Genomic DNA, 27827 nt, shown 5'->3' on the forward strand with positions numbered 1-27827 from the left:
ACAAATTTCCATAACTTGGTAAGAAGGTACAGATTTGAAAAAACCTGCAGATTCTCAAGGGATCTTTGCCAAGTACAGAAGATTACTAGATATAGAAGCTTACTGGTTTGCTTCTTGCCATGCTTGTGACATTAAAATCCTTAATTTGTCATTAAAGAAAGGAGTTGTGTTCTGAAGAGCAGTTTTCAGTTGTGTGCCCCTTCAGGATAGCTTGTGATTTGTGTGTCCTGTTAGGAAGGGGTGGGTGGAGAGGAAGGAATACTCACTGAGCACACCTAAAAAAGAGCTGATTTTTCATAGAGTGAACATTGAGTCCCCTCTGCAAGTAGGATCCACTGAAGGAGTTTCAAGATGGTTTCCACAAAGTTGAGGTGACCATTGTAACTGGTTTGGTAATCTCAGCTTTATCTTTTTAAAAAGAAAATTCAAGTTATAGACTTGGATACTTGGTTTTGGAAGGAGGTCAGTCTGTGGCAAAGCATGACTTTAGGTAGCTTTGGCAATAGATCTGAGCCACAAACTGCAGTAGCCCCTGCTGTGCCAAGATAGGGCTTCTGCTCAGCTAGTTACGAAGGGCGGATTTGTGAGAGGAGCAGGCTGGTCTACTGCCCTTGCTTTCATTTATGTCAGAACCTAGACTCAAGCCTGCAGAATTAAGCATGTGGCAGAGCTTGTCAAGACTTGTATTTTTTTCCATACACTTTTCAGTAAATAAACAATTTGTCATTGTGTCAACCAAAACTAAGTGAATTCAGATCAAATTCAGCTCACAGAAGTAGTATCAAGAGAATTAATTTCAATATTTTAAAATTTTAAAACATTTTTGACTTCTTTGAAAAGAAGGAGTTTTGTGTGAGTGTTTATTTAAATGCTTGGAGACTTAACAAAGAAAAATACTCCAAATGGAATATGTCAGTGCTTTTTGGTTTCTACTTGGGTAAGAAAAGTTGTCTTCTGTGTCTTCTAGCTGTCTTCTGTTCATTTTTACCTCTCATACACTTGTTCCTATGGGGAGGGAATTCATGCAAGTGATTCCTGGTGGTGCCATGCAGATAGCTGGAGAGCTAAGACTCTCAAGGTCTGACGCAGAACGGTCTGCCTTCAGGAAGAATGTCTGTACAAATAGAAAAAGGACTGTTTGTACAAGTGAGTGCATGTTATGATAGGTGACCTAATAGAATATTGCAAGTATCTTGGAAACTATGTAACCAGTGGGAAGACCACTTTTCTTGCTCCTGTTAGCTTAAATGGACAAATGCAGTAAGATTGTCAACTCTGACAGACTCCAAAACTAAATTCCCTTTTTTGTTGTGTTACAGAAGGCAAAAGTATTGTGATGGTGTTGGTTTATTGCATGTGTTTAGTATGAATGCAAAAGGTTCATACCTTTTGAATGACAGAACCAGGAAGAAGTCTTGCATAAAGTCAAATAGGAGGATTAGAGCAGAGTATCTGGAAGAAAAAGAGAGATGGAGAGGAAAATGATAGAGGAGGTTGTGGCTGTGAGCACAGATAGGGGTGTGCTGAAAGCTTCTGGCCCTAAAATAATTTTAGATGTTAATGTTTTAGTTACTACCTAATACGCTAGCAAAGTTATTTACTGCCTAAAGTATTAGCAGAGTTACTACTTTGAAGTAACATTCACGTGGAATCCTACTAGCTAAGCTACATTCTTGGCTGGTATAGCCATTTGTGTGTCTGTGACAACTACCAAGAAAACTCAGTACAACATCTGGTAGTACCTGATGCTATCTTATGCTCTTTATGAAACTCAGTTCTGTCTCTGTAATCAAAACTCTTCCTATTTGCTTTTTTAGAATAAATAGATGTGCTAACCTTATAACTTACCTGATATTGAGCAAATCTAGCACATGCTGGAAACACAGCATAAGTACTATGCATAGATGACTAGATGACCCCTCCCCCAGCCTAATTGGACCTGGGCTGAGTATCTCTGATCAGGAAGGAGTTTGATGCCAACTAGCAAGATTTACTTAAAGGTCTTGTTGCCAGGTGTTCTCTGGATGCTGCAAACCTTCTCTGATAAGGAGGGAGGAGTAATGAGAGGTCACAGGTCCAGGCATTGTTTTGTTCAGTCAATAAATAAAAAGTTCTAGGCCTGAGCTCTGAGTCTAATCAGTTACTATTCTAATTAGTTATGTCATTTTAATATGCAAAACCTGATGTTATTTTGTGATTAAAATACAACTTAGTCATAGCTGAGTTAGCATGTACTAGCACTATAAACCATAACCAAAGTGTACGTTTGCCTGTGTCTGCGCCATTTATAGTTGGAGGGAGTTGACATGAGAGGACAGACTATATTGTAGAAGAAGTCGTAGAGCAAAACTCAGCCAACAGAAAATGGAATATGTGACCACTTTTCTGGCAGCCCCAATATTAAACAGATGTCTGAAGTACAATGCTTATGAGACTGAGGTGAAGGAACACTAGTGATTTGCAGATCCTGTCATTATGCTGTGCACATTCATGCACACACAGAGAGCAAACAGTTGGACAAGTATTTTGTGAAAATCTTCTTCAATTAAAAGGCTACTCTTAAAAATAAAATGTGAAGAATAATACCAGCTTTCTTAAGAGGGGAGAAGTGCCTCTTAGAGTTGTCGAATTTTCCTTGATTCCAGTATGCAAGCATAATCTTATTGAATGTGATACAGCCTTTCTGGAACTTGATTCCTGTGAATGCTGATTTTTAGTGTCATTTTTCTCTCTCTCTCCTTAATTATTTTTTTTTAATTTTTCTTCTTTCCCATCTTTCTTTAGGGAGAAGTGTCTCCTTCCTCTCCAACTGGCTCTGGAATCAAAGAGCGTGAAGTTGGCCCAGCAAGCTCTTGCAGGGATGCAGGTATGGCTTGAGAGTGGGATATGCTAGTAGGTAGCAGATGGTATGGTAGAAGGCTCTTGTACCATTGACATGTCAAGGAAATCTAGGCTTTTCTTCTGAAAAATACTGCAGAAAAAGCCTCTAGCCCTCAGTGGTGGACCTAACAATAGTGTTCATGTTTTTGTGGTATTGGTCAGGAGTAGAGGTAAAGGCTGGCGATTCTGTAGAAGCTAAAAATGTTTTGAAAATAGGTGGAATTCCCAGCTTTGCGTATTGTGATGAAGATGGAGAGGTACTCTTCCTCATGTGGCCCTGTGCTCGTGCGGGCACATATATATCAGTAAGCTTTACCACTGCTAAACTTCAAGAAACTAAACTCACTGAAGTAGTACTGATTTCTTTGATTAGATGAGAGAGCTGCAGTGTTTGAAAGATGGTTAATAGAGGGTCTGGGAGCTGCATTCTGCATGTATGAGTGTTTTCCAGGGTTTTTTTGCATGCAGAAAAGAATAGGAGCACCATGTGATTAGGAGGCTTATGAAATTGCAAAAGAAAGCAGCAGTGCAACACAAACAGTAAAGAAAGGCTTTCTTTTGCTTGATAGTAGAAAAACAAAAAATGTTTACCTGTCTTCTAATGGGGCAAATGAATATGTATCGATAAATGCACTAGGGAGATGTTAGTTATGACAAAGGCAGTATGCTGCTGGTGTGTTCATAGCATGCCAAAAAGAAAAACATTTTCCTCAAATTTTTGGAATTTTCTCTTTCCAGGAAATAAATGTCTCCCCTCAAAGAAAAGGTATGAGGGGTTTCTTGGAATATAAGGCCATAAATGGGATCATTCAAATTCACTTAACCTAGCAAATGAGATGTCATTTGGTTAGAAAGAGTGCCCCATATTCGGGCACTGTATGGGCGAGAGGCAGTGGTAGAAGGCTGTAGCTAGGGGAGGGCTTTTGTCCCAGAACAGCAGTGAAGTCAGAACATTGTGAGTCATGGTGGCTTCAGCACAGGGAGCAAATTGGATGGAAACCTTGAGCAGAGGAACTGGTATTTCTGACTGCTTTGGTCATTGCACCGGGGCTCACTTCATGCATTTTAGAGGTAGAAGAGTGTGATGTTGCATGTGTGGGTTTTTTGTTTGTTTGTTTTAAGTAAAAGTAACAGCAAACCAGTGGGACGTGGAACATATATCTGCTCTTGAACCAATGCAAGAACAATAGAACAATATTATAGATCAATGATCAGCCAAGTGTAGTGGAGGAATTTTGAATCAATCACTCTCCACTGTAGTACGACTTCCTTGGGAACACTCAGTCAAGATAAAATTTACTATCTTTTTACTCTTCTAATTTGCTATGCATATACTTGAGTTTTGCAAGAACTGAAGTTACAAAGTTACAGACTTTGAGCATGGTGCCTTAAATAGTGGCATTACCTGCTATCTAGAAGCATAAAAAAGAAAACTAGGCAACAATAGAATCCGTCATCTGCATTTATGATCTGTGAGGTTTTATGAAGAATTTTTTAAAAAAACAAACACCTGGTGCTGTGGGGATAGGTTATAAATACGGTAAAAGTGAGATGAAATGTAACTTGAATTTACCAAAAGTAGGTCGTACTAGACTAAGGAGAATCTCTCTCTCTCTCTCTTTTCTTTTTTTATATAGAATAAAACATTTTCCTTGTAAAGTGAGTTAAATGTCATCAGGGTGGACACTGATAAAACACTTGAGATGATGTTATGTGAAAGAATTCTTTAAAACTTAAGAAAATATGAAGTTAGAATAGCCAATGAAATGTGCAGCAGCCTGAAAGCTGTGAAGCGACGTGAGTACAGAAATGTTGCAGAATGTACAGGGTGGACTGCTCAAAATTGGGGCAGGGCAAGGTCATGTTCCTGAGAACTAAAACGAGATGTTTTCATTCCATGGTGGGAGTTTCTAAGATGACTGGAGCTGGAAAAAGACTTGGGTGGGTATATCTGCTGCAGGATGACTGCCACTAATAATAACATGCGGCCATGAAGCCATGAATGTGGCTGCAGAAGCATGAGAAAATAGTGCCAGTGGGCATGTCCCTGTGAGAGCGTTGTCTGTACATGATTCTGATTTAATTCTTTATTCTTCTATAACTGCCCACTGAAAATAGTCTGGAAAAGACCTGTTAAGTGTTTGAGACAGTGAGTTTGCCTTCCCAGAGAACACTAATAGAGCATGGCTTGTTCAGCTGAGTGAATTAAAGCAAGAGATGTGGCTATTCTTTTTGGAGGGAAAGAAAGAAACTTACAGGTCAACTATGGAGGAAATACTCAGGAAAAGTAGTATGTAGCATTTTGTATTGGTAGATGATAATTCGTGAAAGAGCTTATGGGTATGAACTGGCTGTAAATAAGTTGAGGCTGGAATGTTAGAGGAAGTTTTTCAGAAATGTGTTGTTCTTTGTGGGAGAAGTGTGGAAAAATAACTGGAATCTTGAAGTGCCACCTGGTCAGCTCAGGGAGGTGAGAACCTGACATGGTAAGCTGTAGTAAGAGATGCTGTCCATCAGTTATGTATTCAAGAGTGAAAATAGACTCCAATAAAAAACTAGTGACAATCTTTTTGATTCAACTAATACTTTCATGCCAGTCCCTCAAGTTAACCTTCAATCTAACATAAATACGCTTGTTGAGAGATATATATGTAATATTAGCTTTTTCCAGGCAAATGGAGTCTGATCAGTCTAAAAAAAAATCAGTCTAAGTTCAGTCTGTATTAAGCCCACCCTTGGGTACCCTTGCAGATATGTTTGTGATCCTCCTATCAGACGCTCATTAACAGTATTCATCCTTTCTGAGGACCTGATGACACCTCTGATTAGTCAGCTTCCTAGTGACATAAGACTGCATCCTGCCAGGGATCAAAAATGCTGCTTCCAGATACCTGCCAGGCAGGGCAAGTGCTAGCATTAGCTTGAGGTCAGGACTGTAGCCTGAGGTTTTGAGATTTTCCCCCTGACACACACTTCTAAAATAATGAGAGGTTTTGCTGAGGCCATTGTTTGGAGTAGTTTGCAATCTCTCACATCAGTTTCCAAAGACTGCTTTTTTCTGGATGCTGGAATAAATGAAAGGTTGGAGTGGGAAAAGAGAATACCAGAATGGCAGATGACTCAGAAGATTTTAACTTTCTTTGTATAGGGGCACGAATTCCCCAGTTTTTGCTATAATTTCTTAATTCATATTAGTGGATCACTCTGAAATTCTGACATAACATCCAGCCAGTATGCTACCAAAATAATAGCTTTAGGTATGGTATTTTACAGTAGGGTTAGGCAGAGGCATTTTTACCTCAACCTGTCCATTTCCATTGTGTCTGCAGAAGCTGCTGTCTGATGAGAGGTTTGTATCCGTGGAAACAGACTCCGATGAGAAGCAGTTGCTAAATCAGATGCTGAATGCCGTCAAAGTGACTCCCTCGCTCAACGAAGACCTGCAAGTTGAAGTGATGAAGGTTAGTGTTTGATGCACGTCAGTGCTTGCAACAGGGGTTGTTTGACTGAATAGCTGGGATTTTGCAAATAAATTAGCTGTTGTCTTAGAAATCTTCAGCTTAGGACAATACATAATTCTCTCCTTCCTGTTGGCAGATGTCAGTTGTTTTCTTTGCTACTTGGCTTGTATTTCCTCAGGTTAAATAGGAGATAGTTTATATAGAGAGTCAGTACCCTGATGGTCCCAGTTTTAGCAAACTGAAATAGGACAAACCATTCACTCCCCTGGAGCGCACAGATGAGTAACTTGTAGGCTGAGAAGTTTGTGTTTGGTATTGAGCATGAGCACTCATGAATTGGGTTATACAACCTTGAATTATGTGTGCCTAAGTATGTGTATGGATGTTTGGGTGTAAACTTTGTATTGAGGGTGTGTTGTGCTGTAGCCGATCGCTGGTGGAAGCTCGTTTTAAACAAACCTAGTGGTCTTTTCTCTGTGTTCACTGTACCTAATATTATGTGTTTGGGCCAACTTACTTGAATGTCCTTTGCTTCTAACCATGCAGATCAGAAACTTTCCTTCTTTCCTGTGGCTGGCACCTTCTCTTGGTGAATATATGTTGCCCTCTCTGAAACTGCTGGGTATTGGTCAGAGGTATAAATTGTTTCCTTTCTTGGTTTTGGCTCAAAGCCAAAACAAAGCCTCTTTGCCCTGCAGCTGACATTGCTTGTGTGGAGCATGCATTTTGCACCAGAGCATTCGAAAGACTGAGCCAAGCAACAGGCAGAAGGGATGAGCATTTGTGGGTGAACTGATCCCCAATTTATGGGAGCAGGCCTTTGCCCAGCTGTAGGTGTTACTGTGACACAGATCTGCAGCACCCCCTCAGCATGCCTCTTTCCTTCCTCTTTTGTCCCTGCAGTGAGAAGACAGGGCAAAAAATGCAGAGCTAAAACTGAGCGCTGCTAAACCAGCAGGCTGTCTTGGTACAGAGGACTTCTTTGCTAGTCTTTTTCAGCCTCCCAAGTATTCCAGATTCAGAATCTCCACATGCCAGGTTTCTTTGAAAACTGTGGCATGCATTTGTAACAGATTGTCCTCCACACTGTCCAAGAAGAAAATGAACACTATATTTCACCAGGATTGTAAGTGAATATCTTTTCTTGGGTTGTCTTGATGGGTAAGAAATAAAGAAGCATACCAGTGAATGCCAGAACTAAAATTGGACTTATACTAGATTCTTAACATGTTCACTTCAGTGTCAATTCAGCGCAAAGTGTAAAGAGTGTAAAAACATTCTTGTTGTCAGTGCACTGAGTGGAATTTTGATGTAGAAATGCCTTTTTTTTTTTTTTTTAAGGTTCTGGTTAAAAGAATGGCAAAGTTGGGTGTAGAACTCTGGCTTTATCTTTACATTCTGAGAACAAACAAGACTTCTATTTTGATTTGAATTTTTGAAGCTGATCAGAGGACCAAAAGGGATCATGAACAGGGCAGTTAAAACTGAAGAGGTATTCAATCTGAGCCTTGCCTAAAAACCCATTGAAGCAGCAATCTTTTTACATTGTAACCTGAAGGTTACAGATGCAGTTGCAACACTGGAAGTTGTTGCAGAGAGCTTAGGTCTGGCTGAGGGGTGTTGGAGCCTCCAGGGAGATTTCAGGCAGCTCAGCGATGCATCCATTTTCCTGAATGTGCGGAAGCGAGGCCTCAAGGCAGCACATGATTGTGAACAAGATTGGGTTTTTCCATCCAGAGGAAGTTAAATATGTCTTTATCCAGGGCTGATGTTAGACATTCCTGAGTGTCAGCACATTGGTGTGAAACTAGGTCAGCAATGGTACTGCTGCATGGTTGTTCCAGTCTCCCAGGTGTTAGAAATGCAGTTATCAAAGGTTCCACAAAAGCTTTAAGTTATGCAAAACAGGTGTGAAAAATAGAGGGTGCAGGGGTAGAGTCTTCACTGAGAGCTGCTGGCATGTAAGCTCCTAAGTCACTTGCATGCTTTCTTCAAGGTCCTATCCAAACTATCTCCTGCTGTTCCTAGCAAGCATCTCCCAGAAAGTCCATCAAGCACCTACTAGAAATCAGAAGTTCACCCTTCACGGTTTATCCAAAGCAAAGGAGCCGAATGTTTATTTTGATGGTTCTTTGTCATGTACCTGCATGGCAGAGGTGAGCGTGARGAGATCTCATTAGCTGAGGGGAGCATTCTGACAAGCTTTTTACGTTCAGGTGACTGCAAGCTGGGGTTAGTATTGAAAGAAGGAATGAGGCAGTAAGACATGGGTACAGCTAGCTGCCTTGTTTACTGTGCTYTCGGAAACAGTCGGTTATAAAGGGGCAATGTTAGAGGGAGTAGAAGAACTGCAATGGTTGCAGCAAATGAATGGAGGGGCGTGCTAGCTGGATCTGTGCTGGCACTTCACTGAAGAAAGGGAGCAGTTGGGGCTACTGTTGTGACAGTGGAACAACACTTAYTTATTGCAAAGTACCTGATACTTCTTATTCTTAAGAGTGAGCGCCATGGCATACTCTTTATACGGCCGGACTGGAGGATCACAACAACAGCACTTTGATGATGTTCAGACTTCAGGGTTTGGGCTTGGCCTTGGGCTGAGGCTGATGCTGGAACGTGTGCTGGGCAGCCAGGGAAGCTCTGGACTGTCCGAATCCGGCTGCCAAGATGAACTCAAAACCTTAATCTCTCAAAATACCTCTGTCCTCTGCAATATGTGACATATCTCTTACCCTTTCTGTAAACTTAAATGTCCTGCTTAAACTTCCAGAGAAGTGATATGCTGAACTCCTTGTTTATCTTTCTGCAAGAGACCCCATGATGTCAGTGCTACAAAGCACTGGGTAATTCCTATGTGAACAGCAGCTGGCTGCCCAGGTGGAGGCTCTGATCTTTCCAGTGAGAAGCAAAAAAGCCTATGAATTCTCTGTGACGCCAATGAGCACCTACCCACAAATATAAGTGTACTAGCTGCATTTGATTTCCTACATATACACTGCAGCGCCTTTAACAAATTTTGTGTTCAGACTTGCATGTTAGTTAGTTAGTATTTTAGTATTTCTTCAGAATATCTCAATACCATCCGTGTGTTCTCTGTAACTCTAATACGTTTAATGATTTGTTAGTGTTTTCACATTGGGTACTAAACTGGGGTTACTTAGGTGCTTTTACTCATGTAAAAGGATACTGAGAAACCAGGTAATCCGGAAACTGTAAGCAGAGGGAGCAGTGTATCTGATGCAAGGCTGGCTTAGCATTCACTTTGCTGTTGCCACGATACTTTGTTATCACATTGAAAAGTCTTCTAACATATGTAGTATGTTTGTGCTTTTATGCTTAACTGGCTGCATCAAGGGAATGCAGAATCATACCATCATTCAGTGACTTATTGATCTCCCTGTAATACAGCTGTAGCTTAATTGCAGTTTCAAATGGAATAATATACATATTTTTATTTGTATACTTACATCACAGTATCCATTTAAATTGGGAAGGAAGCAATATATTGATCATTAATCATATTCCATATTTCGTCAGTGATGCACCAGAATAACCCATTAGTCTATTTACACAGCTGCAGATTTATAGAAAAAGTAAGGGAAGATGTCATTCAGCATTTAACTTCTATCTACACAGTCATGCAATATGGCTATCTCAGAAGTGGGAAAAATTTTTGTGTGATATGGAATCAAGTTAAAATTGAGTGAAATGCAAAGGTGTATCTTATGCGGAATAGGGCTAGTTTTGGTTGGTCTTAGCACTAGAAGAGCAAACAGATGAATAGGCTGAAGCAGACAGGGATACTGGACAAGCTCTTCATTAGTTGAAGATGATCATTATATTTGGTTTTGTTTTGGAGTGGGTTTTCTTTAGTGTTTTGATCCTTTTCTTGATCTGATACTTCTAATTTCTTGCTTTAGATACTGACCAAAGGTTTTTTTGCTTTGTGTAATCAGACCTCTTTAGTTGTAGAAGCACATATGGTGTTGATAAAAGCACTATCAGATACAGTCAGATCAGAAGTGGAAAGGAAGCTCATCTATAACCAAGCATTTTGTTTTCTGTCTTTGATTTTGGTAATTTCTAAACTGTAACCCTGACTATCTTTCCTAGAGGAACTAGAATTTAGCTCTGAACATAAATCTGGTGCCAAGGCAAGTGTAACCACATATGACCCAAGTGGGTAGGGTGGAAAGAACACAAAATTGCAAGGACTTCTTCTTCTTCTCTCTCTCTCTCTCTCTTTTTTTTTTTTTTTTTTTTTGTGACTTCCATTTATAAATTGACAACCTTCTTAATAATGCAGTACCTCTTTCTGTCTTTTTATTCTTTTTATCTCTGTGGTAGCATTATTCTCAAATAACAACAAAAAAAAAGTTTAATGAGCAATCTCAAATTAACAAATGAGTCGTCACTCAGAGATCAGCTCTACAGATAAGCTGGACACACCATAATGAATGCAACTGTCATTGACAGTAAACCACCCCTTATTAGAAAGACATGGTTAGTATTTACAATTTGCCTTTCTCCTGTATCCTTTTGTTCTTTTTAGTTACAGACAAAATCATGTCATGTAATCCTATGCATGTCATTTCAATCTGTGCTTGGATTTTTCAACAACTTCAGTGGGAAGCAGAAGGTGAAATGGAAAATTAAAGTTAGATACATTTCAAAGCAAATTGAGAATAATGACCGTTTCTGAAGGAAACTCTGTTGTCCTTTTTGAGCTTTTTAATATTTGGTCTTTGTTTCACTATTTCTAATTAATAGTGTTATTATATGCTGGACATATGATAGGAATATATATTACAATTCTGTCAATGGGACTTCCTATCTTTGTTTCTTACAGGCTCTGAGAAGATTTATTTACATGGTATTTGTGGCCACTGTACTGTGCTGTGCTTTGAAACAGATTTGAGTTTTGTCTGGAATAAAGAGATATTCTTTCAAAGTGATTTGAGAAGGAAAATCCCCATATTTACTGGTTGCTCATGGTGACCAGCTGTTTAGTTTAGGAAAGGTTAATTTATTTCCAGAGACTGCAAGGTGAGTTTGTTAGTAGATTAGGTGTAGTGCTTGCTGGTGGGCATAAATTTTCCTGTTCTGTTCTGTAGGCTCAGTGAGGAGTCAGCCAAAACTATTTATTTGTAAGAGAAGTTTAATGAACCCTGGTAAATCTGGTATGTTAAGGCAATCTTTTGTCTGTATCTCTTCACTGCTCCATTAACACAGCACTTGGGAACTCTCCAGCAATAATGCCAGGCAATCTTTTTTGTGATTTCAATTTTCATTCTGACTATGTCCATGCAGGATATGAATTATGAATTAGAGCTCTGTGGTAAAAATTGGCTTCTGTAGCAACAGGCAGAATGGAGCCAATAACTCTGCCTCTGAGATACGGTCTTTAGGTCAGGCATTCATAACTGTTCTAAGGTTGCTACTATAATGCTCTAAAGAAAAGCTATGTGAAACTTCGAATGACAAGAGGCATCTTCTAGTCCTTTGTCATGAATGTTTTATCTGTAATGACTAAATTCATTGGCAAGGCCCTGATAACGAAGGCACATTAGTCCTTGAGAAGATCCCTATTGAAGATGCATAAGAAACAGTAAGAAGTTTGGAGCCTATTTTTTTTTCTTTAGGTGTTTATTTTTGTTTTGTTTTACTGTTTTGACAATCATAGCTGGCCTATTTTTGGTTAAATACTACTATGTGGTTACATATCTGGGGAGGCAGTCCTGGTCTAATGCAAATGTTAGACTGACATGGATTGTGTTTGAGCAGTGGAGCAAAACTTACGGTTAGCTTTTTCAGCAAACTTGGCAGGAACTTTGTCACTGTTAAATAAGAAGCCTAACTTAAAAAAAGAAAAAACAAAAAACCCCATTTTTTTTAAGACTTGGAGGGACTAGTCACATTTTTTTTTTTTTTTGGTTTTGCCCTCTGTGGCAGTGAACAAATTAGATTATAACTATTTTTCAGATACACAAATTATTTGATCTGAAATTTTGTCAGAATACAGCTGTAAAATCTCAGCCTCTGTGGGAGATTAAATTCCACACCCTGTTATATATTGGTAAACAAGCTGATCAGCAAAATAGAAGTGTGCATCTTCCCATTGTTTTAAGGTTAGTGTTTATGAAATGCATCTTCCTAGCACATACAACTTGCTTATGCTTAATAGGATGTCATTTGCAACTATTCTGCTTTGCCTTGAGCTGTAAAATAAAAATGAAGAGGAGGTTGATGGAAATGACATGGATTTAAAAGTATTTGTAAACTGTGTTATTCTGTATGATGCCTCTCTGAGATAAAGCATGTGTATCAGTTTTATTACAGGAGTAAAAAGAGTGATTTCACTGCCCATCAGAAATAAGAATTCATTAGTGCAACAATAAAAATGTAACTGGTAAGCGGAGGTAGAGAAGAGAGGAGCTGTGAGGAAGTCCCAATTACGTATATGAGAATCAGCAACACAATTACTGGTATCTGCTGTTAATATACACATTTTAATTAATATATAATTTTGGAATAATCACTTTTTCCTCTCAATATAGAAATACTATGTTTTAAGGAAAAAGCCAAAACAAAACTAATCCTCGGTTCCTGATGTAAATAGAATATAGCACAGAAGCCTATAGATGGGCCACTTGTATTTTGGGAAGAGGAATAATCCTTCTTACGCTGAAGATCAGTTATGAGAAAAATACTGTTCAGTTTTTCCTTTTCTGCAATTCATTATTGCCAACTTTTCCCAAAGTCACTTTACATTAAGTGCGTTCCAGCGAGAACAAGTCCCTTTCTGAATAGAGAAGGACCTGTTTCAAATAAAGTAATATAAAAAAAATCAATATTCAACCTTATTTGCATGCTTTAATGCAAAACTGGTTTAAAATTTGTACTAATAGTGAATATTTAACAGATGAAAGTTTCACCTGAGTGTATTCATTGTATCTTGTAGTGATGGTGCCTGATATGATCTGTGATAATAAATGATTTCTAACCAGTCTGTATTTGAGAGATGTATTTGCACTGTCAAAGAAGACGTAAAGACTTGCACAATGTAATGCAAATAGCACTCTTTTGAGATCAGTCCTATCTAGGAATGCTATCCGGAGTTCTTAATGGCTCGTCAGCCTGACCTTTCAGTAAGTTTAATTGTTTTAATGTAGGCTAACTACAAATCCAGACTCTTGAGTTTACTTTTCTCTTTTTTTGCTTGTTCTTAAATGGAAGCATTTGTCTTGAATTAGAAACTAAGCCATTTTATTTATGTAGCTTTAACCAGGTTAACTCCAGTGGATTGAGTCACCTTGTGTGCTTCAAGATAAGGACATCCTTTCCTGAATCAATTGGGATGATGATATATGTCTGGTTTCCATATGTGAGACTGTGATATTCCTATGTAATTTAGAAAGAAACTCCCCAAAGAAGTTTGAATATATATTATTATATTTATTATATAAATACCTGAGCTTCCTCCCCAATGGGTACAAAAGGATAAATATGGTAACGGCCTGGATGGGAGCTGCCTAAAGTAATCAGCTGCCTAAAGTAATCAGCTTGGTATCTCCAAAAGCCAGCCACATTCTGGAACTAAAAACAAAACAAAAAAAAAAAAAAAATCCTGTCTTTTAAAACATTTCAGCTGTAGATAAGTAAGCTTATTTCTCCCTTGCCTGAAGAAATTCTTACCCACAACTTTTAGTTTTCCCAAAATTGCCACATTTGTGAGATTATAAGGCTGTTTTAGCTTGAAGAACACGTTCATTCTGTCATGTGTAGGAACTGTTCCAGTTTGTGTATAATTGAAATCATTGGGATCAAGGGGAAAAAAAAGCGGAAATTAGAGGAATAATCTATCCAGGGGGCTGAGAGAATGGTGGGACAGGTAAGAGCGTAGGATTCCTGTCCTTGGTCCTTTATGGTCATTGCTCTTGCAGTCTCTAGCCTGAATGAGAGAAATGTTCTTTCTTCCAGGCTTACTTAGCAGTGGGATTCTTTCCAGGTTAGCTGATGAAGGAATGGTCTGTGAGGAGATTTATTTTTTATTGCCCATGATCCACTGTGATCAAATATTACCTTATAGTACATGCGCTCAGAGATAGAGGTAATACTACCCAGCTTTGTATGTTCATGTAGAGGTTTTTTGTTATTTTTGAGTGCTTGCAGCCAGCATGGTTTTTGTAACAGTGCAGATTTTCATACAGAAAAACTCTAGCTCAAAAAAGAGAAATGAAGAAACTTGAGCAAGGACTTTTATCTGAGAACTGTTCTGTGCTGTGCAGCGTGTGAAAGCAATGAATCATGGGACTGTACCTGCAGATTTTCATATACCGTGTGGAAAGTGTCAGGCTCTGAAACATATAATGCCTGCCTGGTGTGGAGGGGAACCAGGTGTTCTTGCGCATTTTCTTTAGTCATAGACATATACCAAGAACCTAGAGATCACTTAACATTGAAGAAATTAAGCTGGCAAGACACTGTATGGGGACATAAATGGATATAAAAACTCTAACCTTCATAAAACCCCATTTCATCTTTTCACTGCTGTCAGACATTATTTCTTATTGGTGGCAACAGTGCCAAATCAGGCCAGAAAAGTGGGCGATGTAACTCAGCACAGTGGCAGGGAAGGGTCACTTCCCAAAGCTTTTAGGCACAGTTGTACATGTACTGCAGATGTACCACAGGCCATGTGCACGCAGCTTAGGCCATCTCCACTGATGGGCTTCTCAAGGGATGGAGGCTCCTAGGCAAGGGCTTCTGCCACCACAGCTGTTACATAGCTTGGTCCTGGGCACCCACATGCTGGAGCAGCTGAGAAGCAAGCTATTGCCCAAATGGGCTATGCTGATGCCAGCTGAGGCATCTTCTCTGGGGCTGCTCATGTGTCCCTCTCACAAAGGGCAAAAAAACCTGGAAACTTAAGTTGCTATGGTGGCTGACATTACTACTAGAAAAATGGTTTGTCTTGCTTCTTTCAGTGTCAGTTTTCTGGATGCATATCAGGGGAGAGCCAGGGGCAGGCTGAAAGGCTCCATCTGAACAGCCTGTGGGACATGGTTTCTTAGATTGTCTCCAGACTATCTTCTTGGCAGTTAAACTGTTGTCTTCAAAAAGCAATCTTAATTTGTTTGTCTGTAAGTATGTTACTGTGCAAGAAGTTTCCTAAATGTAGTTTTCATGCAATCTTATGTATATTTGAGAGCAAGGAAGTTCCTTTCCCTCTCTTCCACTCAACAAATTCATGTGTCAGGAGAAAATGGCAACATTTTGTATCCAGAGATAAAGTACTGAAAAGTTGTATCTCTCAGAAATGATCTATGTTTTTAAACACTTCTTAAAGAACATTTTATCTCTGAGAAACTAAAAAATACTGAGCAGTGTTTTTAACAGTTGTACTTTTTCATAGAGTTTTAACAGTCATACTTTTTCTCCTAAACCAGATAATGAATATGTTGTCTCTATATCAAGTCTGATAGTAACATGGTTTATGGTCGGGGGATATGCTTTTGAGATGTTGCTGTAGATTTTATGGTTCAGATACTCTATTGGCCTTGGAGAGTAATTCTAAATATAGTCGTTTTCTTCCAGGATCCCAGAGAACTATTTCAAGCAAAATACCTAGAGACTCCCCAGCACCAGCAACTTTCCTTCCAGTATTCAGAATCCCTTTTCGTAGCTAAATGGCAATAGATGCTGCAGAGCAGTAGAGCAGGCTTAAGGGAGCTGGGGAGGACAGATGTGGAGGACTGGGAGCATGGGGACAAATGGGGCATTTTGCCTCCTCTGGGGACAGAAGAAGGGAGAATGAGGGAATACACTGGCTCCTGTTCCATATCAGCTCTGCTTCTACTTACAGATCAGTGTGTTGTCTTCCTTTCTGATCATTTTAACAGTGGATGCATGTAACTTCACTTTCCTTTGAGAAGCAAGTTCAAAGGGATGGGGCTGCAGCAGAGAAGCAGGGGCTTTGATGTATTGCTTTTCGTTGCCTGAGCAACGCTTAGGGCTCTTGGTATAAATTGCTGGGTGATTGAACAAACTAATCTAATACAGAAGGGAAAGCTTCAGCTAATGTCAGAAAATAGTGAAATTTATATCATACACACATGCAGCCTGCATTAGTCACTGTGAATGGGTGGGCACTAATTTCCTTCTTTACTTGGCCTTTTTCTATAATTTCTTCTCTATTATCCTGTCACTTTTTTAAACCAACATAATTCGTGCTATGGAAACAATGAAGAAAACCCAATTGCTTATGCTTACCTGTATCTGAAATGATTGCCTTAAACAAAGAAACAAAACTTTCTTTTTTTCTTTTATATAGTCAGTAAATAGATCTATGTTTTGAGGTTTGTTTGGTTTTTTTTTTTTGTTTGTTTTTTAAAGATTATCAGCTTAAAGATTCTTTCTGTTGGGTTTTACTGATCTCCTAATTAATTTTTTTTTTATGGTGATAGGCTTTCTCTTCTTTGCATTTTCTATTCTTTACCTCACACATAATAATACTGTCTGCTCCAGTTTTAGGGGAAGTTCCAAGCACCCTGAGCAAACTGAATAGCACTTTATTTCATGACTGATCTATATAAATCTCTCTTAAAAGTGATATTCTTCCTTAACAAGAAAAGTAACATTAGAGCTGTATTTTTTTACACTTTTTTTGAGTTTTGTATTTCTTCTGTTTCAGTTTCATTCTGCTGATAGTTTAACTGTCTTCTGTTTGATAGAATAATGTGATATGCCCAAATATGCTGTAATCTGTGAAATGGGAAACTTGATCCCAACTTTGCTGATAAGCCTTTTTTTAATCTTCCATGCTTTTAAGTATTATAATTCAAAAGACAAAAGCCACTGCCAGAGCTGTTGAGCAAATCTGTTAAATTTCTATTAAGCAATTGCCTTAAATCATTTCTTTTCCCTTTTACAACTGTCCTACATAAGCAGAGGTTTCGCTTGGTTTCAAACCGCCATAAATAGTGTTCAGCAGTAGTTCTGTTTTAGTCTCGTGAATTAATGAGTATGATCTTCTGGGAATGTTCAGCATGTCACCACTGATAATTTGTGAGATTATTCTATAGCAGATACGATTCTTTTGTTTGAAGCTCTGGTGCACTCATAATGCTGAGTACCAGTTGCTTATGATAGCAAGGCCTTTTTGGGTTCACTGGTTCATGGAAGACACTGTCTCCTTTCTCCTCTTAATTAAAATCTGCTGTGTTTTACAGTGATACACAGTGGCACAGTATATCTCAGTTTATTAATGCTCTTCATTTCTTTTGTTCTTGTTTTCCTTTAAGGCCAAGGGATGCAATATGACCAGGTTACTCTATATTCTGCTAACTATGAGAACATCTCCTGTCCAAATTGTTTTGCAGAAACACTGAATGTTTACTGTAAATGTTGAATTGAATGAGAACAAAAGGGTAGTCCTACTGTCTCTCCTGAGTGTGTTTTGTTTTTTTTCTGAGGGATGGAGGAAGTTTGAGGGGGTCCCTTCTCGCACATATCACACAAGCGTACTAGCCCAAAAGTAAAATAAGTCATTAAGCACTCTCAGAGCTGAAATGGCTGTGTGCATCCCAGCTAGGAGAGAAATGGATGCTCAGAGGATTTTGCCAGTGGGACTTTGAGTGCTGGACTAGATGCAGGATGGCAGTAGTGTGTGGGTGTTGTACTTGGGCATTTAAACACACTGAAGTGCTGAAGTATCCTCAGGTGATGATAGATTAAAATTGCTTTCAAAAGTATTATACCTTATTCCTCCTTCTCATTTTTGAGGGAATATTGCTTAATTTCTTAAATACCATATTTATCTGATGTGACCCCCACCATAAGCTCTTCAATGTGTAAATGACCTTTTACTTCAAATAGGTACTAAGCACTTGGCTGACAACACTTAGCACTCTTATAACCTAGAAAGGTTCCCTCTTTTACAGAGCTTTTTTAAATTATGGAGTAGGCATTGTAATGTCAATTAAATTCTGTTGAAGTTGGAATACTACACAATCATTTGATGTCAACTAACTAACAGTGTATTACCAAAACCATATTTTTTTTTTCATGTTACCCACTGTGAAAACTCTGTGCATGCAGTGTTGTACTGCTATTGGTATCCTAGGACTCTAGGGAATAGAATTTGTATTTTTTTTTCCATGACAAGCGTAGCCTCACCAGTAACTAAAATAAATGTTTTCATGATGGATAAGTCATTTGTGGAAATTTGATCTCATCCACGCATTTACAAGACAGCACAAGCCAATTAAAGCATCCTGGAGGTTGTATGACTTTGAAGCAATCTCTACTGTCGTACAGGTCCATCCTTAAGAAACTTTAGACACTGTAGCAATGAAGATCTTGTCACAGTAACACATGGAGGAAGTTGATTTTCAATTATGTTTTGTACTGGAGGTGCTACTGGGAATTGCTTTGTAATTTTTTTTTTCCTGTTTCCGCTACTGGTGATTACCAAAGTAAAATGTCATTGCACAATAAAAACTATCTCTCCCTTCCCGCCCAGCCAGCCCCAGTGCAGACTGTTTGAGCTACTGTGTACTTAAGCAGCCTATGAATTGTACTGTCTAGAGACTTGGTGTTTTTAGTAGATTTAAACGCTTAAGTTGTTTTTCTATCCCACCTTTCACCCAGTAATCTCAAGACTGAGGGAAGGCTGCCATCTCCCTGTTTGTTCTGTATAAAATGTGGAGACACACAAGTTAAAATGTCTGAAACATGGTCAGAGCTGTAAGTGAACCCTGCAGCAGCGCTGGTGCTGCTGGGAGCAGTCTTGTGCATTGGTCAAGGAGCATCTTTTTGATCTTAGGAGTGATTTGTTAAAGGAGACTTTTTTTTCCTCTCTCTGAGATTTAAGTCAGCTTGCATTGTTTAGCTGTTGGAGCAAGCCAGGAATATGCAGGGAGTCTAACTGATGACTTGAATGTTTCTGTGATGTGATCAGGTCAGAGCATATGTCCTTTCTGTAGCTAGCAGGTTCCCTGCCCTCCTCTTAGACAAACAGTAGCATTCAGAACTTTGCAGACTTTTTGCTGAAATTCCCTTTTGCTTCAAAGTAAGATTTTTCACTGTCACTTCCTTATTGCCTTTGTACATGATGCAAGACTTTTCTATCATTCACCTGTTACAAACAGGTTATTGGTACATGTGACAGAAAAGGTTAGGTATATATCCTAACTGCTTGTGCTGCAGTTCCATAAAGATAGCAGATTTATTTATTTTCAAAGTGAGAGGAAAATAGATAGGGATTGTCACTTCGAAAGCAAAGGCGTATAAGAGTGCCTGTACTGGTTTTGTACTCCCCTGTACCATAGTGTATGGCTTCAAATTTTTGATCTGTGGAAAGCATTAAGCATTAAAAAGCTATACAAAGTAGAGATTGTGTAAGAGAGCAGAAAGTCACAAGAAGCAAGCAAATGTTGCCCAGTGAAGAAAATCAAGATGTGCAAACTGCCATATTAGGTTAGTCATGGTTCTGGCTGTCCATCTTGTCTTTTAGTATGACAGCACAGTATCCATCAGTGGAGGTGATATTGTTGTCTGTCTGGCTGATGAGTTGTATGCTATGCCTGTGTTTTACACAACATCGTAAGTAGAAAACAAATTGGAGGCTGTCATTACCATTTTTTTTTGACAGATGTTGAGCTCTCACAGTTTAATTAGTAATGTCAATAAAATAGTAGTCAAGCCCATAGTTGGGTGCAACGCTGGCCAGTAGCTTAGAAATCACTCATTGCCAAATTAAATTGCTCATTTTTCAAGTTTTTAATGTTGCTGGTGTGAACTGAGCACTAAGTAAAAATGACAACCCTGAGCTTTTTATAATTAGCTGTTTACTTCCAAGCTGTTCTGTAGGTTTTGTCCTGTGGGTAGAAGAACAGCTATCATTTTTCCTCTTTGTTGGCATTCATCCATGTCCCAGCATTCAGAATTTCAGAGAAATTTGCTGAGTTTATATCAAGAAACCCAAACTGTAACACTCTTAATCATTTATAATGAGAGAGAGATTTCCTTTTCTGGCAGTTTCAGGAGTTAGTGCTCAGGGACTTTTATCTTTCCTCCTACTAGGGAGATAGGATCTGTAACACTTAAAGATTAGAAAATCCATTTTGCCCGTTTTACAGGAAAAGGAAGCTATGAAGAAGAAACTTACTTTCCTCTAATGCTAAATGTCCAAAGATCAGTCGGTAGTGAAATGCAGTTCTGCTGAGTAAAATATTTGTAAAGATGTAGTGCATTTCAGTGCATAGAAACTTTTCCAGCTGACTGTCAAAATACTGGAGAAGCATATAAATGTTTTCCTTCACAAAGTGGGACATTCTTCTATGGACAGACTGTTTCATCTGAATTGTAAGAGCAAGTAGCCAATGTCCAAAGCCTCTCTTGTACTGAGTTCAAACTCCCTTAGTTATTGAATGCTTGCTTCCCAGTAATGGATTTTCCTCCCTGCTCTCTGGAGCAAAAGAACTGTGCAGAGGAGTCATTTTTCGAGAAAAAGATGCCATAGTAATGATCAGTGCTCAGTGGCTGCATGCTAAGCAGTACTATACTAAGGAATTGCCTCTTTCTCTTAACCCATAAATCAGCTTTTCTTTTTTCCCCATGAAGGCTCTAATGCAGTTTTGGAAATGGTCACTACCAAGTAAGATGATCCAGCTTGTGGATGCAGTCTGATCTAGTCTGCTGCTTCAAGTTGTTAAATTATAGTTTTGTTACCATTTCACTGTAATGTGCAAACTGCACAACACAATAAAAGGTCAGAACAAATCATTCTTTAAAGAGACCTACAGGCAATAATCTTCCCAAACATACATCCCTTCACCTTTTGTTCATTTGTTTGTTTGCAAGTTCTGGTCTGACAAAGTTGTATATTTGTTCTTCTTTCTAGGCTAAGGAGATTACCTGGGGTGGCATGCATCAGTAGCCATCAAGGAACCTACCTGTAATATAAAAACCTATTACCACTGAGTGGCCTGTAATAAATAAGAGAAATAATTAACAATCAGTAACATTAAGCTGATGCCTCAAATTTCCTTGTGAAGCAGAGAAGTGGAGGTTCTTGGGGCTGAGGAAGTTGCAGGAACCTATACTTTAGTATTAGTGTGATTGATATTTTCCTGGTATACTTATCCCAAGAAACTCAGGCTATATCCAGCAAGGCATAAATTCCCATACTGAGAGAATTTTATTCTTTGAAGTGGAGGGGATGGTAACTCAGACTCTGACAGTCTCCCTTCGTGTTGGAGGGCTTAGAAGGGGGGACCACAGTGCTGGAGGGAGAATATCTGCAGACGTTGGCAGTATCACCCCACACCACTCGTCACCACACCACCCTGTTTACCTTCCACACTACTCACCCTTAGATCACAGCACATCCCTACGCCTCTTCAAAGTAAAATGTTGGACAGGGCTTTTAGTCCTTATTCCCACTGCTGGGTTCAAGGTGGGTGAAACCTTCTATCATGGTTCTATCAACATTCTATCAACGCAATGGTTTATGAACTGTTTTTTAGATATTCTTTATCAGGTAACTGTAAAACACTGGAAACAATCTAGACTTAGAAATTCAGTCCATGCTGAGCAGTGAGCAATGGTTAGTTTCACATAATATGTTTCACATATGTATGTACCCATGTCATGTGAGTAATAATTTGTATTTTATGCATTTTTTTTTCCTCCTTCATTTGTAAGACTAATAAAAAGAAATAGAAGGATTGATCATGAATTGTGCAAAGCTTATGGATAAAATATGATCTGATTTTGTCTGTCAAATCTAAGAGTAGAGTTGGTCTCTGAACTATCTTTTCTTGGCTAGATATAAGAGACAGCAAGTAATAATCCATTGAGTTGCCCTTCTGGGGCTAGCAGTTACAACTTCTCAGGAGAAGGCAACTCCTTACTCCTGACTGTGCCATCTCCTTCATCCCAGTAACATGTGATACCAGAAGGCATCTGATGTCTGCTCTAAGGATGGAAAAGCTGTGGCTAAAGCACATAGGTAGGGAAGGAAATTGAGGCAATAACAGAAGAAATTTAAATTTTGTGCCTTTCATCTCTCTCTTTGGTTCAAGGTCTTGCTCTGTATAACATACACCTCCACATTTGAGCTGAATGGGAGTTCAGTGTTGAAGATTGCTGAGGTGAGTGCCTTCATCCTGACATTGCTTAATGTGTCACCACTGGCTAGAGTGTGTCTTCCATACATATACTGAAATTGAACTAGTCCAAGTCACAACTACTTTCTTAAGGACCGGTATTACTTTGTTACTCATGTCTAGTATGATGAAATAGCTGTAAATTGAACAAGGCTGTTGGCTTGCATTGGAAGGCACACTTTTGGAAATTGAGTGACAATTGTATGCTGTAGTGTTGCATTTTTACAGTTCTTCATGTTTCTTTTACTTTACCTTTCAGAATAGGAAAATGCTGTCTTTGGGTTCTTTATAACATAGCGCTATGATGATTCTTTACCTGGTGCAACATTAAAATTAACATATTAACATACTGATGAAATTAACAATTTCATCAAGAGAGGTATGTAGGTTGTAATATGCCTTGTTAACATGCATCTTTTTCCTAATGCTTCTAAGGAAAGGATTTACTGTACCTCCAGATATATGGTGTTGTCCTGGTGCCACTAGTCACCCTTTTTTTCCCATTAGATTTTAGTCTGAATTAGATTTTAAAGGAGCTTTTGGTATAGGAAAACATACCTGCTAAGGGCAGGTTATTAAGCAAGAGTTTGTAGAAGTGTGATATCTTCAGTACAGCTGCAAATTACTATGCTGTTTATCCAGGTGAGAGATGTTATTGTTAACACGGTAAAGGGGAGAGGTAATACCTGTAGAGCAAAGTAAAGGTTATATAAAAATATCACTGACCTTTCAGGCACCATCCCTTTACCCCCAACATATATTGTGTTCTTTTAAAAGTAATGTGCATATAGCTAGTTTTACCAGGAAGTTCAAAAATTTCTAAGTTTAGAAATAAAATAGATCTTGCATTGTGCTATTGCAAGCTGAAAACAGGATATGGGAATAAAAGGGAACTGAACAAAACTGGTTGACTACTGTCCTAATTGATTGCCAAGATACTGACTTTAAAAGGTGGGAATGCAACATAAAGGCTTGTGTATAATGTGTGTGGGGTAAAAAGTAGTATTCATTACATATGTCCTGCACAATTTAGAATGTTTTTCCTCTTGTGCTATGTGAGAATCAAATTCACGATGGGTGACTTTTTTGGAGGTTCTTATGAGCCCCATCAGTAGAGGCTGCAGCAGGAATGAGCTGAATTAGTATTCATAGCAAGCCACTGTTTTTTCAGTTGTGCTAAATCCCAAACTGGAGAAAATGTGGATAATTTCTCCTGCTGCGGTTTTATGCAGCAGACTTTCTAACATGGAAAGCAAAAAGTTGGTGAAACCAGCTTAGTACCTGTCTGTGTACAGATACATGCTGGGAAAAAACATGCTGGGAAAATCATAGCTCTAAACCCTTCAGACTTCAGTCTTTCAGAGCACTACCTAAAACTGGGGAAAAGTGATCAAGCAGCCACACTTTTCTGCTGTAGACTGTATTAGAAATCATGATTTCTGTTCTGTCTGTGAACATGGATAATAATGTTCCTGTTATTCATTTAAAGCATCCTTAAAATTGGCAGTTTGGTTTCATAGGAGGAGTTAAATCCTACTGTTGGTAGTTGCACCACGCTGATTCTCAAAAGGCCAGGCTTGCTCTTAAAAAATCTTTGCTAGTAAAATAACATCAGTTAGTGCAATGATAGGTTGTCCTATCTCTTTAAAAGGAGCAAGAGCCCCAATGTAGATACAGTAATACTGACAAGATATGCCAGCAAAACCAATAAAACTTTTATTTCCTTCAAGAAATTTGGATAAGCAATCCATATAGAGCAAGTGTGTTTCCTTTGTGAATATTTGCAGGTATATCTGTTTTTTTCCCCACAGTTCAAGAAAATTCTGCTGTAGTGAATGCCTCGCTCCTCCTGTTTTGCAAATCCCTCTAGGCACATACATGCTTCCTCAAGTGCCTCCTGGCTAGGTTTTAGATAAGGCAAAGGCTTTAAAAATTGCGCTTAATTCTCCTTTGCATCTGAATTCTGCCATCTGTAAGCAGTAGGGAACAGAAAATGATTTCCAAGTCCAGCACTTTCTTGACTTCAGCATTTATTGTCTGTCTTGCTGTAATGGAAGGATGACAGAGAGGAGCTCTTTAGCTGCTATGCCCCTACTACTCAGTATTTCTTTCCAAGTAAGCCACTTACTTTCTCTAGCCTGCCCTGCACAGCAGATTGGAGTCACTGCAGAATGAGAAAGCTGCTGCCTGTGTATTGGTGGGGTTACCTCTCTGAGGACTCTCCCTGACAGACACCGCTAAAGTCTGGCTGTTTTGCACATTCTCAGTTTGTGGATACAAAGTATTTCTGAATATTTTTAGCCTCATGTTAGTGAAGTACCCAATATGAAGAGTACTATATTTAGTAGCTTGAATATTGCTAGTATTGAAAATAGAGTAAATCTTGCTGTGTGCAACCTCTCACACTTGCCTGCACCCCTGCAAGAAAGTGTAATTCATGCTCTGACTGTTGTTTATTTTTATGTGTATATTTGTTATTCCCATCTACCTCTTGGTAGTTTGTTTTTTGTGACTCTTTTGTATTGCATTTGCTAACCCTTCTGTGTTTTACTCTTAGTTGTGTTTTGCATGCTATAGAGCTGGAAGTCCCCGAATGCATGAAATGATCAAAATGTCCATTGCACACCTCTTCGGGGTCCTGTGCTCTCGTATTTTTACTGGTGCTTCTTCATCAGTGGCTTTTCAAAAGGTATCTTGGTGTTTTTGAACACAGGCCTTCTGTCAGATTGGAGCTCAAATGGATAGTACTGGTGCCCATTAGTGGACATGGGAAGGGGAGAGAAAAAGGAGGTATCAACCATGCTCTTTCCAGAAAGTCAGCCTGCCTCTAAGAATGATATTTCATCAATTCTTTCAGTAACTCAGAAAAAGACATACAGCTAAAGAGTACGATTACGCAGCCTTTGCAGTGGGCTCCACAGCACTGGAATGGTTTGGCTCTTCCAGCTATGAGATGAAGTCACTGTGGTCACTGAGCTTCAGGATTCTCTATCCACTGGACTTCAGGTGATAACTGAAAGATGGGAACAGTTGCTAATAACAGCTAGTTATTAGCTAGTTGCTAATAATCTCTAGATTTAGTTGGCTACTTTAAGGGAAAATAAAACAAAAGTCATAATGTAGGTAACTCACTTAAAATATCATTATATCCAAGAAATTCAGTCATGCTTTCTTGTGCTCATGGCCCAACATAAAGAGGTCAAAAGAATCTTAATTGTTCTTCATTCTGCTTTAACAAATACAGAAGTGTGCCAGCAGTATGTCCATCTTCAACTTCATAGCCTTGAATTCCCAGCCCCTCTCTCTTAGTCAGTAGTCTGGCTTTGTTTCCTTTCAGTAGGAGTTGGAAACAATCAAGAGTCTTGTCCTAGCCTGTATTGATAAGGATTGGCTTATATAATCAGGTCACTTTCATGTTCCCCTCTTAAAACCTCATCCTCATTGGGGAACTGCAAAAATGATTTTACGTTGTATAATAACCTTCTCATTCAAGAACATCTGTACACCAGACACATTTATACATACTCCTCCTGCATATCATTGATAACATTATAAGTATTTCACAGATAATTTAATCTATAGTCATGATCCTCCTTGCTACAAATACATTTGAATGATGGCAAAGTGAAAGCGTAAAGATATATGTATATGAGTATATATATGTACATATGTACATATATTTGTATATGAACAGCTTTCTGGTTATTGTCGATCATAAAGGTTGGTGTAGGCCAAAGGGACCAAAACTGCTTTTTCAGATCACAGTTTGAGAAGATTGTATTTTGCAGTTCTGTCTGAAACCCACTAAACTGCATCAAGACTGTTACCTGCATGGTAGTTACTGAGCAGTAGGTATAATGGTTACTAGTACTTACAGTGGTTCTTCCAGAGGCCATCACCTCCCGCAGCAAACCTGAAAAGGGATAGCACACTGCCAGCTGCAGTTTCTATCCCCAGGATCCTAGCTGCATTAGGCTTTGGTAACTGATTGCCTAAGGTCGTCTTGGGGCAAAGGTCAAGAAGGATTCCTGTTGCAGCACAGTGTCAAAAATCTGGAAGCAGCTAAGGGTCAGCGAGAACCTGTGAGCAATGGATTGATGTCCTTTCAATGCGACCTTGGCACCTCGCTGATCTCCAAGCTGAGGAATCCTCTGGTTGACTGCCAGTTGTTAGAAGGCAGTCAGCATCTGCACCATTTATGATAAATTGTGATTGTATTTGCTATGTTTGGAAAGGCTTTCAGGTGCAGGTAGGTAGGTGCAGGTATCTTGTAGTATATAATAATATATACTATTCTATATATAATACTATATACTATACTACATGTGTGTATATACAAATATGCTACAGTATTTAGAAAAAGTGGTAAATATAGCAGAAGCAATAGCCTGTAAGAATTGGGGGAGCCTTACATCAGAGGTACAGAATTGCAGAATTATGATTTCAGATAAATATCTAGAAATAAACAATTGAAACAACAAAGAATTATCTACAGCAGAAGGCATATGCCAAAATCACTTGGATTTGACAGCAGGGGAAGAATTTGCCAATTTTGCCTAACTGTTCCATCAGCTTTGAGACTTATTAACTGGTGAACTGAATGCTGCTTCTGGATGCTACTTACTCAGTTATTCATATCACTGAAAAAAATTTATGTGCTTATAAAACTGTGGAGCAGTAGAGAAGGCTGGCTTTCTGCACAAAAGAGACTTTGGTATCCTCCTAAAATGTGTTACTGGTAAGTTATAGTTCATATTTGTATACTGCTATCTCGTTTCTTCATCAGGTTTGCATTGAGACATATATGTCTAGCTGTCACCAGCGGAGCATTAACACCGCTGTGCGGGCAACCCTCAGCCAAATGTTGAGTGACTTGACTTTACAGTTACGGCAAAAGCAAGAAAATATGGTGAGCCTTCTGGCATCAACAAATGGTTCCACATCCTTGACTGTGTACCTTTTTGTTTCTCTGAATGCAGTGTGTTGTAGTGGCTTGTTGTGCCGATGGCTTTTATTTGAGACTTCCACAATTAATCCTATTTTAAAGCTTTTTTGAGCTTTGATTCAGTGCCTGCCTCAGAGCAGTCTATCAGAAACACAGCTCGCCAATTGTCAGCTATACTTGGCCGATTTTTTCCTCTTTCCATAAACAAAAAAGGCTTTGTTCTGAGGTCAGACTGCCCTAACCTTTTTCTTTTTTTTACTTGTTTTCCTGAGATTTACTGAAATCCTTTTGCCAAAATGTTTTCATGACAAATATTTACATAAACCGAAAACACTCTTTAATGTTGAAAGTTTAACTAAGGTGGATTTA

The 27827-nt window shown here is 38.9% G+C and overlaps 1 protein-coding gene across 2 annotated transcripts in view; it reads left to right on the forward strand.

The window, feature by feature from the left end:
• Positions 1 to 27827, forward strand: part of ARFGEF3 (ARFGEF family member 3) — a 98639-nt gene that overhangs the window by 16013 nt on the left and 54799 nt on the right. Inside the window, exons 3-7 of one of the 2 annotated variants that reach the window (XM_085311260.1) lie at positions 2785 to 2866; positions 6210 to 6341; positions 22430 to 22498; positions 25071 to 25202; positions 27300 to 27422. In XM_085311260.1, the coding sequence (XP_085167386.1) occupies positions 2785 to 2866; positions 6210 to 6341; positions 22430 to 22498; positions 25071 to 25202; positions 27300 to 27422 (538 nt within the window). The remainder of the gene's footprint in view (positions 1 to 2784; positions 2867 to 6209; positions 6342 to 22429; positions 22499 to 25070; positions 25203 to 27299; positions 27423 to 27827) is intronic. The other variant, XM_085311259.1, reaches the window with a different exon arrangement.

The sequence above is a fragment of the Rhea americana genome, unplaced genomic scaffold (genome assembly GCF_003343005.1).
Source record: "Rhea americana isolate MKP2758 unplaced genomic scaffold, rheAme1 scaffold_337, whole genome shotgun sequence".
NCBI lineage: Eukaryota > Metazoa > Chordata > Aves > Rheiformes > Rheidae > Rhea > Rhea americana.